This window comes from Patiria miniata, unplaced genomic scaffold (genome assembly GCF_015706575.1).
Source record: "Patiria miniata isolate m_02_andy unplaced genomic scaffold, ASM1570657v1 HiC_scaffold_13, whole genome shotgun sequence".
Classification (NCBI taxonomy): Eukaryota; Metazoa; Echinodermata; class Asteroidea; order Valvatida; family Asterinidae; genus Patiria; species Patiria miniata.
In genome coordinates, this window is record NW_024037051.1 from 2,170,944 (window position 1) to 2,186,821 (window position 15,878).

The 15,878-nt window shown below is 39.9% G+C and overlaps 1 protein-coding gene across 1 annotated transcript in view; it reads left to right on the forward strand.

Annotated features, from left to right (window-relative positions):
• LOC119719629 (xanthine dehydrogenase/oxidase-like) overlaps positions 1 to 6,688 on the forward strand; it is a 39,032-nt gene extending 32,344 nt beyond the window's left edge. Inside the window, exons 22-29 of the mRNA XM_038189132.1 lie at positions 539 to 713; positions 1,329 to 1,520; positions 2,476 to 2,621; positions 3,433 to 3,514; positions 3,999 to 4,532; positions 4,802 to 4,990; positions 5,879 to 6,046; positions 6,252 to 6,688. Coding sequence (XP_038045060.1) covers positions 539 to 713; positions 1,329 to 1,520; positions 2,476 to 2,621; positions 3,433 to 3,514; positions 3,999 to 4,532; positions 4,802 to 4,990; positions 5,879 to 6,046; positions 6,252 to 6,305 — 1,540 coding nt within the window. The 3' untranslated portion in view covers positions 6,306 to 6,688. The remainder of the gene's footprint in view (positions 1 to 538; positions 714 to 1,328; positions 1,521 to 2,475; positions 2,622 to 3,432; positions 3,515 to 3,998; positions 4,533 to 4,801; positions 4,991 to 5,878; positions 6,047 to 6,251) is intronic.
• The last annotated feature ends 9,190 nt before the right edge of the window (positions 6,689 to 15,878 follow it).

Here is a 15,878-nt window from a genome sequence, read left to right on the forward strand (position 1 = left end):
TGGAAATATATAGCAAATATAGTTACACTGACTTTTTTGAGGTTTTGGGTTCGAAAATGCTATAAAAACCAAGAAAAACAATCATTTGTAGTCTGGTTCCCTGACTCCATTTAAGAAGAAACAGAGCAGTTTACATACATTGGGGAATTGTAAGGTCAGGGAACCAGTCTAGCTGGCGTGTACCCGTTCATAGGTGTGTAATCGATTGCAAACAAGTGCGATGGTCAACTGGGGCCAGTATTTGAAAAAAAGCCAGTTTTTTCTAACGCTGGTCGGCCGATCAGCGTTGGAAATTGATACAAAAATACCACTTTTCTTGAAAATGACAGTAGGCCTATACCAGGTGCCATGATTTTACAGGATGCTTTACCCTGTCATTCACTAACAGTCAAGCAAGGTATTTCAAAATGATTTGGTAGTTTAATTTTTTGATGTTTGCAAATGTTGTATTTTTCCTTTAAATACAAGACATTGTCCATTGCACAGATTTCAAAAAATTCCCATGTTCATGGAATCGATCGCTCTGTCTACTTTTCAGAGTCAAGCGCCCAATTCGTCTCATGCTTGATCGAAATGAAGACATGATGACATCAGGTACACGACACCCGTACCTAGCTCGTTACAAAGTAGGAGTAACAAGCTACGGCCAACTGAGGGCGCTGGAGATCGATATGTACTCCAACGCTGGGAGTACCTACGACTTTTCAGTCAATGTAAGACTAGATCATAGTTTTGTGACGGTTGTACACATGTCGTTAAAGATTTTTGTTTTAACGATGGCGTGTTATAAAATACAACACATTCTTTATGCGGGAAGAATATGCGGGAAGAATTCCATACTAGTTAGGCCACCACTTACCTGCCGCCGAACACATCAATTTTCACCTCACCTTGTGATTTTACCCAAGACAAATCCAGGAAGCTCCGGCAATGTGAACTTAATATTTAGGAAACATATGGGGTTTTTTTAGCACAATTTGGATGCACACGTCGTGCAGAACTAAGTTGGAGGCACCCGGCCATAGTGATTGACGTGTCCGGAAGACTAGTGGCACGTTACACATCGACAACGCATGAGCCGGCCAAGCTGGATATTTAATTTCTCGTGAATATTTAGTTTATCATTCAATATTCATTGGTCTTATTTTAATGGATACTTTAAATACGTCCAAATACGTTTTTTTATCGATTCGTGAACATCCTTTACAGTTTTTGGATGGCATGATTTTTTTTTTGTAAACTTAATTAGCCTACGACGGTCACATCTTTGTCCTAAACGATGTTTATTCAGCACACAAATAAAGTCTGAAATTATTGATTACTTTCAGGTTTTGGAAAGGACAATGTTCCACATGGACAACTGCTATAAATGCCCCAATGTCAGCGTGAATGGAATCCTCTGCCGTACCAATCTGGCATCCAACACGGGATTCCGGGGGTTCGGAAGCCCCCAGGCCATGCTGGTGGCGGAGACGATCATGTCAGATATCGCCTTGAAATGTGGACTGACGCAGATCAAGGTATAAGAAATAAAACATGTGCGCATCAAACCATAGAGTATAGGATGTAGCGATACATCGCGATGCGGTATCGCGATACGAAAATAATGTATCGTGATACTTGGCTCTGACTCAACTTATAGACAAAAGAATGACAACACATTTTGTGATGTAATGATAAGCATAAAAAAAAGGAGCTGTAGCAGCGTATCTGCCATTTACATCCAAAAGAAAATCTCAGGCGTGTGGACAACCCGAGTGTATATACGTGAGTCTAAAGAAAGTGCCCGAATTAGAGAAAAAATGTTCAAAGAATATGTGGCTCGCTTCATTTCACACAAGAAAACACAGGCATAAAGTACATATCGTATTCACTAATGTAACTAAAATTTCACGTAATTTGCATACTCTATTCCTATCAGATACCCTATTTAAATATCATATTCAATCCGTTCAAAGAATCACCATTTAAACGCACTGACCCTAAAACCTGTCTCGTCCAAACAAAAAACCCAAACTATTTTGTGTTTTGACTATTTGGAACAACAAAGAAAATGACACAGAATACTGTTTCAACAACTGTAGTACACAATATCTTTATTAACAACACTGGTTAGGCAAAAAATAGGATTTATAAAATCCACTTTTGTTGAAGATGGGCCTTCAAAAGGACTTTGTTGAATATTTTTAGCTTTTAAACTGAGGGTTTATCGGTAGTGATGTTTGAAGACAATTGTGACGACGATTCTTGAAATCGCATTTTTGGACGAGACGGGTTTTAGGGTCATTGTGTTTAAATGGTGATATTCTTTGAACGGATTGAGCAATTTCATTTTTTTTTTCTGAAAGTAGCTTATGAATTTGGCTATCCAGTCATTATTAATTTTGGTGCTACGTATGTTTTTTTTTTAAATATGAAATGTAATTTTTGAGGTTTGGGTTTCGCTTTTTTTTTACTCACCCTGTATACTTGTAGGTGCGAGACATCAACTTTTACCAGGAGGGGGACCTGACGCATTATGGCCAGGAGTTGAAATATTGGAATCTAGAGCGATGTTGGGATGAGTGCCTCACGAAAGGTGACTACGACAATCGGAGACGCGAAGTGGATCAGTATAACAGGTAAAGAAGCAAATGAGTCAAGGACAAACAGGTGAAGAAGACGGCTATAGACTAAAACACATCATAATTATGTCCAGTTACGAATCTAGTTGGGATAAAAATGTTCGGGAAAAGAACTTCAATAGCACGCCTGGAAGAACAGCACGCGAGAAAACCTCCATAATACCAAAACTGGACATGTAGGCCTATACCAATGATATACCGATTGAAATTAACCACACAACTTCTTTTAAAAACGAAGTTCAAGAAAGATCTTGATTGGACACCTTTGGAAGAAAGAAGAAAACAGCATCGCATCTTTTGCTTTTATAAACTCCTGAATGGACTAATGGACATTGACTACACCAAATACATTACCCCCAAAACTTGAAGATCACAACGAGGACACAATAGACAGTTCCAAATCCACTAGGCTAGGACCGACACAATTGCCTCTTCATTTTTCCTAAGAACACTTGAAAAATTGGAATGACCTCCCGGGCTCAACGGTGGCGCTTACCAACCCAGACTCCTTTAAGAAAGCTCTTAGTGACAAAACCTAATCTAGCCCACTCTCACTACACCACACCTCCAGTTTAAATTCCCTATAGATGGAATATTTCGGAGGACCACAAACCAAGTACCAAGTCTGCTGATGAAGATTCAATGTGTTTTACAGCTTTTTCAATTTTGCTGATTACCATTGTTGCCGATTATGATTATTTTGTGGGGCACTGTGTGCATACATTGTCCAAACGAAATTTGCATGGAACGTACCGCGAAGAAATGGTAGTACCACTGCCTTCATGATAACTTAATGCTTTGTTCACAGTAAGAATCGATGGAGGAAGCGTGGTCTTGCTGTCACACCCACCAAGTTTGGTATTTCCTTCAACCAGAACTACCGTAATCAGGTATGAATACAAATTCAGTTTACGTTTCATATCCTAGTCCGCATCTTACCAATATAAAATTTGTTGAAGACTTCATAAGTACACATATGGGCCTAATTCACGAGTTGGCCATTTTGGTCGAGTTCCCTGAAAGTATGTCATAAATTGTTAACTGTTGAATGGGATGGCGCCAGACTATTTATGCAGGCATAATGCAGCCTTATTTTACTGTCATTTTTTTTTTTAATCTGGCTTTAAACATAAGGGAACGTTTAATTACAGATTTGGAATTATTCATTGAAGCAGACTGGAATTAATTAGTAGTTAACTTGCTTTAATTTCTCTACACAAATTCCAAAAATCAAGATTTTACCTCACTGTCAATTCGTGGCCGACTCGTGAATAAGGCCCACACAAGACAGTGCTATCAGTGTGCATAGTTTTGCACGTCACTGTACTTATGTGACTCTTTTCAATACCGGACCACTTCCGTATCATCCAATAGGCTGGTGCGTTGGTGCACATCTACAACGATGGTTCAGTACTGGTTTCCCATGGAGGTACCGAGATGGGTCAAGGGTTGCACACCAAGATGATCCAAGTAGCCAGCAGGACGCTGAGGATTCCTCAGGAGAAGATTCACGTCAGCGAGACCAGCACGAGCAGCGTGCCGAACACCTCCAACACGGCAGCAAGCTTCAGCTCCGATCTCAACGGGATGGCCGTCAAGGAGGCCTGTGAAACTCTCTTGCACCGACTGGAACCCTTCATCCAGGACAATCCCAAAGGTACCTGGGAGAGCTGGGTCGACGCCGCGTACAAAGACCGCATCAGTCTGTCATCTACTGGATTGGGCAAGGCGCGTGATGTACACTTCAACTGGGAGACATGCGAAGGAGAACCTTACGCCTACTTCGTGTACGGTGTGGCGGTCTCTGAAGTAGAGATTGACTGCTTGACTGGGGATCACCAGGTGCTACGGACCGACATCGTCATGGATGTGGGTGACAGTCTCAACCCGGCAATCGATGTGGGACAGGTAATTCTTTAAAGTCAAAGTGAGATTGCCTTCAGGGTTGCGAATATACTGACTATGAAAGACAATCGCATTGAGGGTGACACAAATGACAGTTGAGACATTAGAGACAATCAAAATATGAAGACAAGGATGATAGTGGTTGCCACTTGAAATATAAAATGACGTCAATTAATACCAACGACATTTGAAATGATGGTAACAATGACGACGAATCATCTTTTTCCTGATTGGTATTGAACTAGAAATTGTTCTCCGAATTGCTTTTTTAGATCGAAGGTGGTTTCGTCCAGGGCTATGGCCTGTTTGTCCTAGAGGACTATCGGGTCAGTCCGTCTGGTCAGCTGCTGACCACTGGTCCTGGATTCTACAAGATTCCCAGCTTTGGTGACATACCGGCCGAGTTCAATGTCAGTCTGTTGACTAGGGCTCCTAACCCATTCGCCATCTGCTCATCAAAGGTAAGCTTAATACTTAAATGTAGCGTGAACCAACTTAGGACTATATGGTCACCCTATAGCCAGACGCCGACAAGGGAAACTCGGCACAGTTTTCCACACTCAAAAATGTTGTGTTAATCCCGAGTCAGCACAACTCAGTCAATGCAGCTGTCTTCAACAAAATCCGAAACAGAATACAAAGAGTTAACAAACTATTGACATTGTAGGCCTATAACTCTCCCAAACCCTATCTTGGCTTCGGCCCAATCCCCCTGAATTGAACAAAGAAACAAACGGAAGCAGCCTACTCAAATAACCTTTTTCTGGATGCGCGCTGCTGGCCATTGTGAAAACTAGGTCAGCGCATCATGCACATGCATGTCAATCTATAGTGGATGGAATCCGGCAACCATTGAAGGGGCATCTATTATAGAAGTCACAGCGTGCCCATATTGGTCAATAGCAATACCTTTTATACCAACGCTGCCAATGAAAAAAAAGGAAAGACGATGCTATCCAAAGTGTCCGTAACATTAACAGTGTAAGGCATGTTTCAGAGTTTGTGATTTTTCTCACCAAGCAATTTCAGAGATCTAACGAGACCTCGTAAAAATTGATAAAGAGTGAACTAAGAAGCAAGACCCTGTGTATGTTCCGATTGACCATTCCGCCGGATTCGGTCATAAACTCAACCCACCTCGGGTTTCCGTACTTCTCTTAAAGTGCACGTGACCGAGTTTGACTGAACTAGGTCACCTGACCAAAAGTCGTTGTCCAATTGGTCAGTTTGCACTGTTTGATTTACAGACAGAAAGGGTCCACGATGGGTACCAGTCTATTTTAAATATTATGGAACCGTGAAAGAAACTTCATTGAAATGGAGGGGCATCTGCTTTTTTTTTCTCGCAGGCTGTGGGAGAACCTCCCTTGTTTCTCGCAGCTTCCATCTTCTTCGCCATCAAGGATGCCGTTCAATCAGCCAGGGAGGATGCTGGCATCCCTCGAGCATTCCGTCTAGACAGCCCAGCCACGGCAGAGAGAATCCGCATGGCATGCCAAGACCAGTTCACTAAACAGGTAGAATATTTGTTTCGATTGACAAACAAGAGTCAGTAGTTTAACCGGATATTTTAATGCAAGGTATAGGGGCTCTTCCACTGTGATTAACATTAACCTTTTTTCCTGGTGGTAATAAAAAAGCCGATTCACTGAAGTGGAATCTTCATCTGGCGCTACACCTGCTACTGTTTTAAAAAAGAAAACCTTTTTTTTTCTCACTCAGGTTCCTCCATTGCCAGAGTCCAGGACTTTCAAGCCATTCTTCGTGCGTCCCTAGATGCAGCAGACAAATGCCGAGTGACTTTGGGAAGGGTGCCGTGTGCTGCCCTCAATTTTGAGAAAATCTTTGTCTTCCGGTTAAATTTAAAGTACCTGTCACTAAAAATGTTAACATTACATAAATCTTAAAGGCACGTAAAGGAACTTGGTAATTACCTGAAATCGGACTCACCAAGGAACTTGGTAATTACCTAAAAATGGACTTACCAATTTAATTAGAAAAAACCTTGCTAAAGGTAAAGATGGGTATGGTGCCATATTCTGTCAAACATGGTATCGTTCAAAAAGGAAACAATCATTAGAAGGCAGCTTTAAAAAGTGTGCCCAAGGGCACATATTTTACATGCATCAATAACGGAATCCAGTTACGAGCCCCCCCCCCCCCCCCCTCCTAAATGGTGCACATGCAGTGGCGGATCCAGGGTTGCGGAGGGGCCGCCAAACCCCCCAAACCCCGGTAGTGACCGAACTTTTCTCAAATAAAGCAAAATATCAAATGTGATTTTTTTTTCATACCTATAGTGTTGACATTCCTTTGTTTTCGTGTAGTTAAGCAAAACCTGTGAAAAAAATCAGTTTACTCACACTTGGAAAACTCTTTCAACACATTTTTCCCCCTACGATTCCCTTTAGTGTTGCTCTTTATTTTGATACAGAAAAAATGCCTCTAACCCTGTTTTCCCAGAGAGGGGGAAACCTGTGTGGACGCGGGCAAGTCCACACAAAGTCGCTGCTACCTGGCTTATGTGGACCTCTTTTGTTCGGAAGTCCACACAGTGAATGTAATGCTTGTACAGCCTCAGCCCCGGCAGTAACCTGTCTGGTTCCGGCCTTGACATGCACGTTTCCACTGTTTTCTAAAAATGTATACTATCCGCTGAGGTGAGAAAATTTGTAGATTCATATGAAAAAAATGCACAAAAAACAAACAAACAATGAACCTATAATGTACATTTAATACTATTTTTTCCAGTAGAGTTATTGTTAGACCACCCTTTTGAAGACATAACAGTCTCGTGTGTTTACAAGACAGTATTTCTATACGATTAAAACACTACTTTCTGTCAAATTAAGGAAGGCAGAAAATTATAATTAATTTTAAAGGAGGAGTTATCGAATCGTATCATGATACGTCGTGGCTGACCACAACGAATTGCGTAAAATCATCATGAACTCAAACAATAAATCTTGTATGATAGATCCACTTCCCACATGGCTTCTTAAGCAAAACCTGTGCACGATTGCTCCAGCCATCCAATCCATTGTCAACACATCACTGTCTACAGGAATCTTCCCAGAAACTCTCAAACATGCGGTAGTCTCACCACTACTGAAAAGTACTTCCTTGGACAAGGACGTTTTGAAAAACTACAGACCAGTATCTAATATTGCTGTTCTTTCTAAAGTAATTGAGAAAGCTGTTTTAAAACGTGTCACTGAACATATTGAGAATAATAACTTGTATTGTAAATTTCAATCAGCCTACAGGTCTGGCCATAGCACCGAGACAGCTTTGTTGAGGGTCAAAAGTGATATTATGCATGCTATTGACAATCAACAGGCTGTCCTGGTGGTGTTGCTAGACCTGTCAGCTGCGTTTGACACTATCGATCACAGTATTTTGTTGGGCAGATTGTCAGATGTCTTTGGATTTAGTAAGAATGTCATTAACTGGTTTAAGACTTACGTTACAAACAGAACGTGTATGGTTAAGATAGCTAATGGTTACTCTGGTTCCAGATTGCTTACCTATGGTTTACCTCAAGGTTCCTGTGTTGGACCGCAGCTATTTTCCTTGTATATTTACCCATTGTCAGACATAATCGGACAACACCCGAGTGTCAGTTTTCATTTTTATGCTGACGACATTCAACTGTATGTTTGCACTGATCCCCGAAAGCCTGGTGATATAGAGCAATCTCTCACCGTTTTAACAACCTGTATCTCGGACATCAACAAGTGGATGTGCCAAAACATGCTTCTCCTCAACCATGCAAAAACGGAATTGTTTGTCGCTGCACAACCAAGAATAAGTCAACTGTTACCCGCAGTCTCTCTCACGCTTGAAGATACCATAATCAAACCATCCCCTACTATAAGGAATTTGGGTGTTGTGTTCGATTCTGCCATGAGTATGTCTCAACATATTTCCACACTTTGTAAAACGGTCAATTTTCATCTTAGGAGCTTGTCTCGCATTCGTAGCCTAATTGATGAAACCACATGCCATCATGTTGTGCGAGCTCTTGTCACATCTCGATTTGACTATAGCAACTCTCTTCTTCAAGGATTACCCAGCAAAGACATCAAACGCATACAACGACTCCAAAACAGAGCAGCTAGCCAAACTCATTTTTATGGCAAAAAAGTCAGACCATGTTTCGCCTCTTCTTCAACGACTTCACTGGCTTCCTATCAATGAACGAATCATTTTCAAGTTATTAACAATCACTTATAATTGTTTGAGTGACAGTGCTCCGTCTTATCTCACTGAACTCATCACCCCGTACCAGCCGAATCGTACCCTGCGTTCCAGTTCCGATACCAGAATCCTCATTAAGCCCAAAACTCGTTCTTCAATCTCAGAAAAAGTTTTTTATGCAGCTGCTCCAAACCTCTGGAATAATCTTCCTTATGAAATCCGTCATGCCACTTCCCTCACTGATTTCAAAACATTGCTGAAAACACATCTCTTCCAGACTTAATTGCCCCATAGGTTGTTATTATTTCCTTTCATCATTTTGTATTATACACTTTAATTGTTTTCTTGTGTAAAGCGTTGTGATACCAGTTTGTGTAAGAACGCTATATAAGTGCCCTGATTATTATTATTAAAAGGAAATCACACATATTGTAAGTAAAGATCCATTCCCACACTGTTAAAACTTAGTGAACATATTATTGACCACTCTTTGGATTTGTTGCGATTAATCCCCCCCGGACAATACTTCTCCGCGGATTTTCTCTTAAACGGTATATGGTATGAACTTTCAATATATATCGACCCTCATCCGAAGTGGTGCATATTACTCTGACGTCATGATTACGTCAACAGGTGTCAAATTACAAGTGATTTTATCTGAAAAAGTGACCAATTACTTTCACCTAAAACTCTTGAACTAAACAATCAATGATGTTTGTATTCTGTAATCAGATAGACCATTAATCGCTAAACATTTTTTGTCGGGTACGTGAACTCGCTTGACCTTTACTTCCGGGTCTACCGGAAGGTCAAAGTTAGGTGAATTCAAATTGAAGACGTTAGCCTGACATCAAAACAAAGCAACATTTCTTCCAAACGGTTCACGGTCTGAGCACAAAACCTTGTGTGCACTTGTACCAACTCAAAAGCAGTTCAAGCATTTTACAACAGACACATATATTATGAAAGTGTTTAGTGAGGAATGCCAGACACAAAAAAACAGTGTGATGACGTCATCATCCAAAAGGGCGCCCCCTAGCGGCACATGAAATATTGTTTCTTTCCTTTACTTTTAAAACCATGGGTTCAAATTTTACCAAATCGACCCTTGATATTCTTTGATTAACCACAGATAACTTGGCAAGGTTTCAAATTCATGACGTCATCAGACTGGAAGTTACTTTTATGAGAATTTGCCAACGATCGTATTCTAAATTTAATTCTATCATTTGATCCATGTCGTATATCTTAACCCAAATAACGATACCATTACAATGTTCACCTTTTGCTTCCGAACACCGTGACGTCTTCAAACCAGAAGAATACATACACTTATATTTTCAAAATTTTCATACGTTATTTAACTTCACAATGAACATCCACTCCGAACTAAATCAGTATTCACTTCCCGTAGTTTTGACTAATGACGTTATCAAGCCAGAAATAACTTGTATGTGTACATGGAATGTTTACTGAAACTTAATTGATTGTCCTGGAAAGGATTTAATTTCCTGATACTTTGTTCTTAAATAAAAAATATTCATAACTTAACTGGACAGTGTTTCATAAAATAGTTGTCTACCCGACCACTCTGCGTTTGTAACAACAAACGCATATCGCGAATCTCTAGTAGATGTTTGTTTTTGATATGACAGTTTTAATACATTGTAACGCATTAAATAGCGGATCAATTTTGAGCTGGATTCATTATGCAGGTATATATCGATGCACAAAAACCCCCACCAAATACCAGTAATGAGTTGTGATGTATTAAAGTTTTAATTAATTTCCAATTAATCGTAGTACTGCCAAACAAACCAACTGGATTTATCTGGCTCATGTTTCCAAGTTTGCCGAATAACGCATTACTATGGGGCGAGTCAGAATGATCTGGACCCAAATTAAAGAAAATACTAGAGGTTCGCGTTTGTTGAGTTACAAACGCAGAGTGGTCGGGCTGGCATATTTTCTTGTGTTTACAGTGACTTAGGCCTAATCATAATTGAACTGCACATTACCCCTCCCTTTACCCTGCACCCATTACCCAGTGTTTTTCACAAAGAAAATCACACAACCTGCAGTTGAACTTGTTGCTACCTCGACAAGACTTGTAGGCCTATCAGGAAGCGCACATCTGGTGCTGCATGGATGGCTACTCAAGCATACAACCAGTTGGGACTATTGGTGGAGTTAACAAAGCCTCTAACGTCGTTGTAGTTTATGCAACAGAATTATGCTAATCTTAAAATAAAATGGCTTTTTTGTTTTGTTTTGTTTTTGTCTTCTGCATGGGCATAATATAATTATGCACTAAGGTTACGACATTGGTAGAATTATGCTAATTTTAAGATAAAATGGCTTTTATATTGTTTTTTTTTGTTGTTTTTGTCTTTTGCATGGGTATAATAAAATTCTGCACTGAATTTATGACAACGGTAGACTTGACGGAGCCTCTAACGTCGTTGGAGTTTATGCAACATATGCTGATTTTATCATAAAATGGCTTTTATGTTAATTTTTTTCTTTTGCATGGGCATAATAAAATTCTGCACCGAGTTTACGACAGAAAAGTTTGTGGCTACACGCTGTAGAAATATTAATTTTCAGCATTCAGATATGAGAGGAAAACTGGCGAGGCGCGATTTCAATCGGTTATGGCGAAAAATATCAGAAAATGGACGAGAATATAACAATTGAATTCATGGTCAGAATCGGAATCGGTAGACTTGAGGGAGCCTCTATGACGTGTTTGGAGCTTAATATATGCAACATTTGATTATCTCAATATCAAAAATAAAATGGCTTATGTCTTTTGCATGCATGGGCTTCCTAAAATTCTGCACTGAGATAACGAAAAAAAAAGTTTGTGGCTACACTGTCGAAATATTAAATTCTGCATAAAGGTACGAATTAAAGAATCAGTGTTGATATGCGAGTTACGCCGAAAGAAATCAGAAAAAAAGACTAGAATATTAGTATTGAATGCTTTGTGTGATTTTGTACAAATTCCTGGATCCTCCCCTGGGTGTATTCTTATAAGAGCTGTGATTTTGCAGTCCCTGGTGAACAAATATGATGAAATTATGTGGTAGCAGTACTATTATTGTAAGCAGTCGCTTTCTTATTTGTTCCAACAAATATATTAAAACGTAGTAAAATGTAGTAAAATGCTTCCGCTTCCTAGTTATCTTCAGTTTTTATTGCACTTCCGGTAACACCGGAAGTAAAGGTCAAGCGGTTTCGTGTCCGGGAACAAGAAATGTTACTCAAGGCATAGTCTACAACCTCAAGAAAAAAACGAACACGATACTCTATTGAGTTCAAAAGATATAGCTCAAACTATTTTGTAAAAATTTGCCCTTCCATCACTTAACCCTTACATTACGTCATGATGACGTAACCAAATTTATAACATCTTCGCAACATGGTACAAATTCACACTAGGTTTTATGATCATCCCGTAAACCGTTCGGAAGAAATTTTGCTTTGTTTTAATTTTGAAACGTAATTGATCACTTTGTTTAAGAGTTATAGGTGAAAGTATTTGGCCACTTTTTCCTCTCAAATCGCTTGTAATTTGACACATATATTATGAAAGTGTTTAGTGAGGAATGCCAGACACAAAAAAAACAGTGTGATGACGTCATCATCCGAAAGGGCGCCCCCTAGCGGCACATGAAATATTGTTTCTTTTCTTTACTTTTAAAACCATGGGTTCAAATTTTACCAAATCGACCCTTGATATTCTTTGATTAACCACAGATAACTTGGCAAGGTTTCAAATTCATGACGTCATCAGACTGGAAGTTACTTTTATGAGAATTTGCCAAATCGCTTGTAATTTGACACCCAATGACGTTATCTTGACGTCAGAGTAATATGCACCACTTGGGACGAGGGTCGATATATGTTGAAAGTTACAAGTTCATACCGTATACCGTTTAGGAGATAACCCGCGGAGAAGTATTTTCCAGAAAAAAAAAGGAAAGTAAGAAGATTTACTAGAGCTTGGCGTTTGTTGTTACAAACGGAGAGTGGTCGGGTTGACAACTATTTTATGAAACACTGTCCTGTTAAGTTATGGTAAATATTTTTTTATGTAAAGACTAACAAAACGAACAGCGTAGCAAGTGCACTGATTCTACTTTCCGAATCACAGTGTGCATGCAGTGAACAAGCTTAACCCCGGTTATGACACATTAACTGCGCATGCGCGCTTTTCTGTCTTGCTTTTTTGTCAAGACGGAGACGCGTGCAGCGATCTATTTTAGTCGTACACGCGTGACGACAGTACTTCTCCTCAGAGTTTCTCAGAGTCTACGTACTAATAACTGGACATGTACATGTACATGTACGCCCGCGAAAAGCAAACGAAAAGCCAGGCTACGTTCAGCGGGCGTGCGCGCCCTATGCCGTGGCCGAACGGCGACGCACTATGCTTTCATTGAATTTTTGAGCGACGGACTACTTAAGGGTATTTTTGTCGGCGGCGGGTCACGTGTGTGAACAATTAGACAAGCCACGAACCTGGCACAATTGACGCCAATGTTTAAGCTATCATTCAATGGACAATTCACGATTATATCTCTCAGGATTGATTTATTTTTGAAGAATAGAAGGTCTTTTCGTTGTAACTTCCGGTCTGATGACGTCATCAACTTCAAACTTCACACATGTGTTGTTTGCATGAAGGTCATTATATATACCAGTTTTCAGGCGATTACAAAACACTTCGCTACAGACATCTATTCAAAATGCATTTTGGACATTCTTAAACTCGCCGCTAGAGGGCGGTCGAGAATTTCATGACGTCACCGGTACAAGTTTTGAAAAATATTGTCTGGCCAGAGACTAACACCGTTGAAAGCAAGTTCATATCTATTTCCAATTTTAAATAATAAGCCAATAATAAGCCACTTCCGGTTTCGACCGGAAGCAAAGGTCATGTGATTTTACGTACACGTTAAAAAATAAAGACCTTAATTTACTCTATCACATGCCGCAAACAGCAAGACGACAGATCTCATTATTGCTTTTATATAGATTTTTAAAGATAAAAAAATATCAAAGTTTAATTGCTTGTCACGTGACACCTGATGACGTCATCATGCCCGGGTCATTGTTCTGGCACAATCTTAGCATTCCGTCTTTGCTTGGTGTTACTTTGATGAAGATGCCCCATTGAAAAGTGGCCGAAAAGGTCCCTTGAAAATGAAGGGCACAAAGTGGAAAAACTGTGTACAAAGTCAATGGGCTGAAATAAATATTCAAAATTTCATAATAAATCACATGATGACGTCATCATTGCGTCCATCTTCGCCAACGAAGTTCAATGTCATAATGAGTGTGCTTTATGACTAAAATGCTGACGAGAAAAATCGTGCACAAAGTCTATGGGATTTGTTATAGAAGACCAAGTGTCTTGAGCACAAGACTACGCGCCACGTGTTTGGCCCCGTTCCAACAAGCATGACGATGATGAAATAATAGATCTGCACTGAATGCATGTACATGTACAATGTCCTGTACATGCAGTGTACTCACGCACACCCAGCTCTACGCTTTCATTGGATTTTTGAGCGACGGACTACCGTTAGGGTATTTTTGTCGGCGGCGGGTCACGTGTGTGAACAATTTGACAAGCCACGCGCCTGGCACAATTGACGCCAATGTTTAATCTATCATTCAATGGACAATTTAAGATTATATCTCTCACGATTGATTTTTTTGCGATTTTTGAAGAATAAAAAGTCTTTTCGTTGTAACTTCCGGTTTGATGACGTCATCGGCTTCAAACTTCACACGTGTGTTGTTTGCATTAAGGTCATCATATATTTTCAAAAGATTACAGCAAACTTCGCCACAGACATTTATTCAAAATTCATTTTGGACATTTTTCAACCTGCCGCTAGAGGGCGCTCTAATATTTCATGACGTCATCGGTTACAGTTTCGAAAAGTACTTTCTTGCCGAAGACTAACATCGTTGAAAGCACGTTCATATCTTATACCATTTTTAAATTACAAGGCACTTCCGGGTTCGACCGGTTTCGACCGGAAGTAAGGGTCGTATGATTTGACACCCACGAAGTAAATTGAAGACCCAGTAATATTCTATTGACTGCCGTTAAAAACAAGTTCCGGTCTCTCACGGTTGATTTTATATCGATTTGTAATGATTAAAAAATAGAAACACTAAATTGCTTGTAATTTGATACCTGATGACGTCATCATGACGTCAGCACAATATGCACTACTCGGGATCGGGTCGATATGTGTTCGAAGTTACAAGTTTAGGAGTAAACCCGCGGAGAAGTATTGTCCGAAAAAAAGAGAAAGAAAGAAAGACAGAAAGAAAGACAGAAAGATGAATCGGAACAATTCTAGACAGTGGTCGGGTTGTGCGACCACTCAAAGAAGATTAAGCGCAACAACTCCAATCAGTGGTCGGGTTGTGCCCGACCACTCAATTAGAAATATGCAGCACTTATTATCAAAACAAGTGCAAATGAGATATATTGTAGGCTGGTATTTTGGACATATTTGGTGAAAGTGTCATGTATATCCATTGTACCATTTTGAAGAAAAGCGCTTGTTTGAAATGCAATCACATCAGTACGCGATTTCAATAAATTTGTTGAACCATGGGACCGTGGTCAGAGTGGTTTTTTTAAATTTTTATTAACGAGTGTTCTTTGCTAGCGCTTTTCTTGTCCAGGCCCTATGATATCTGGCGTTGTACTGTTTGCTGGCTGCAGTATATAATAATGACAGATAGGGTCGGCAATGTAAAAAAAAGAAAATTCTATTTTTGAGTAGCCATACGTGCCAATATATATATTTCCTTTACTGAGCAAACAATAATGTTCAAAGTCCAACTTGAGATATTTGTTGACAGAACGTATTCCGCGGCTTCTTCCCCCAAGTAGATCCTTATCCCGTTATTCGACACCGACTTCTGCAACTGCATCTTAATAAGAGAGTATAACAAAGACACATGCCATCAAATTAGGTGGCAGCATTGAAAAAGATCATTGAAAATTGGAAGGCTTCCCTGGTTAAGTGAGCAATGGGTACGTTCAAGTAGATTCCTGGTTAATACACGAGGTTTACACTCTTAGAAGCCGCGAAATGAGGCTAATCGAACGCG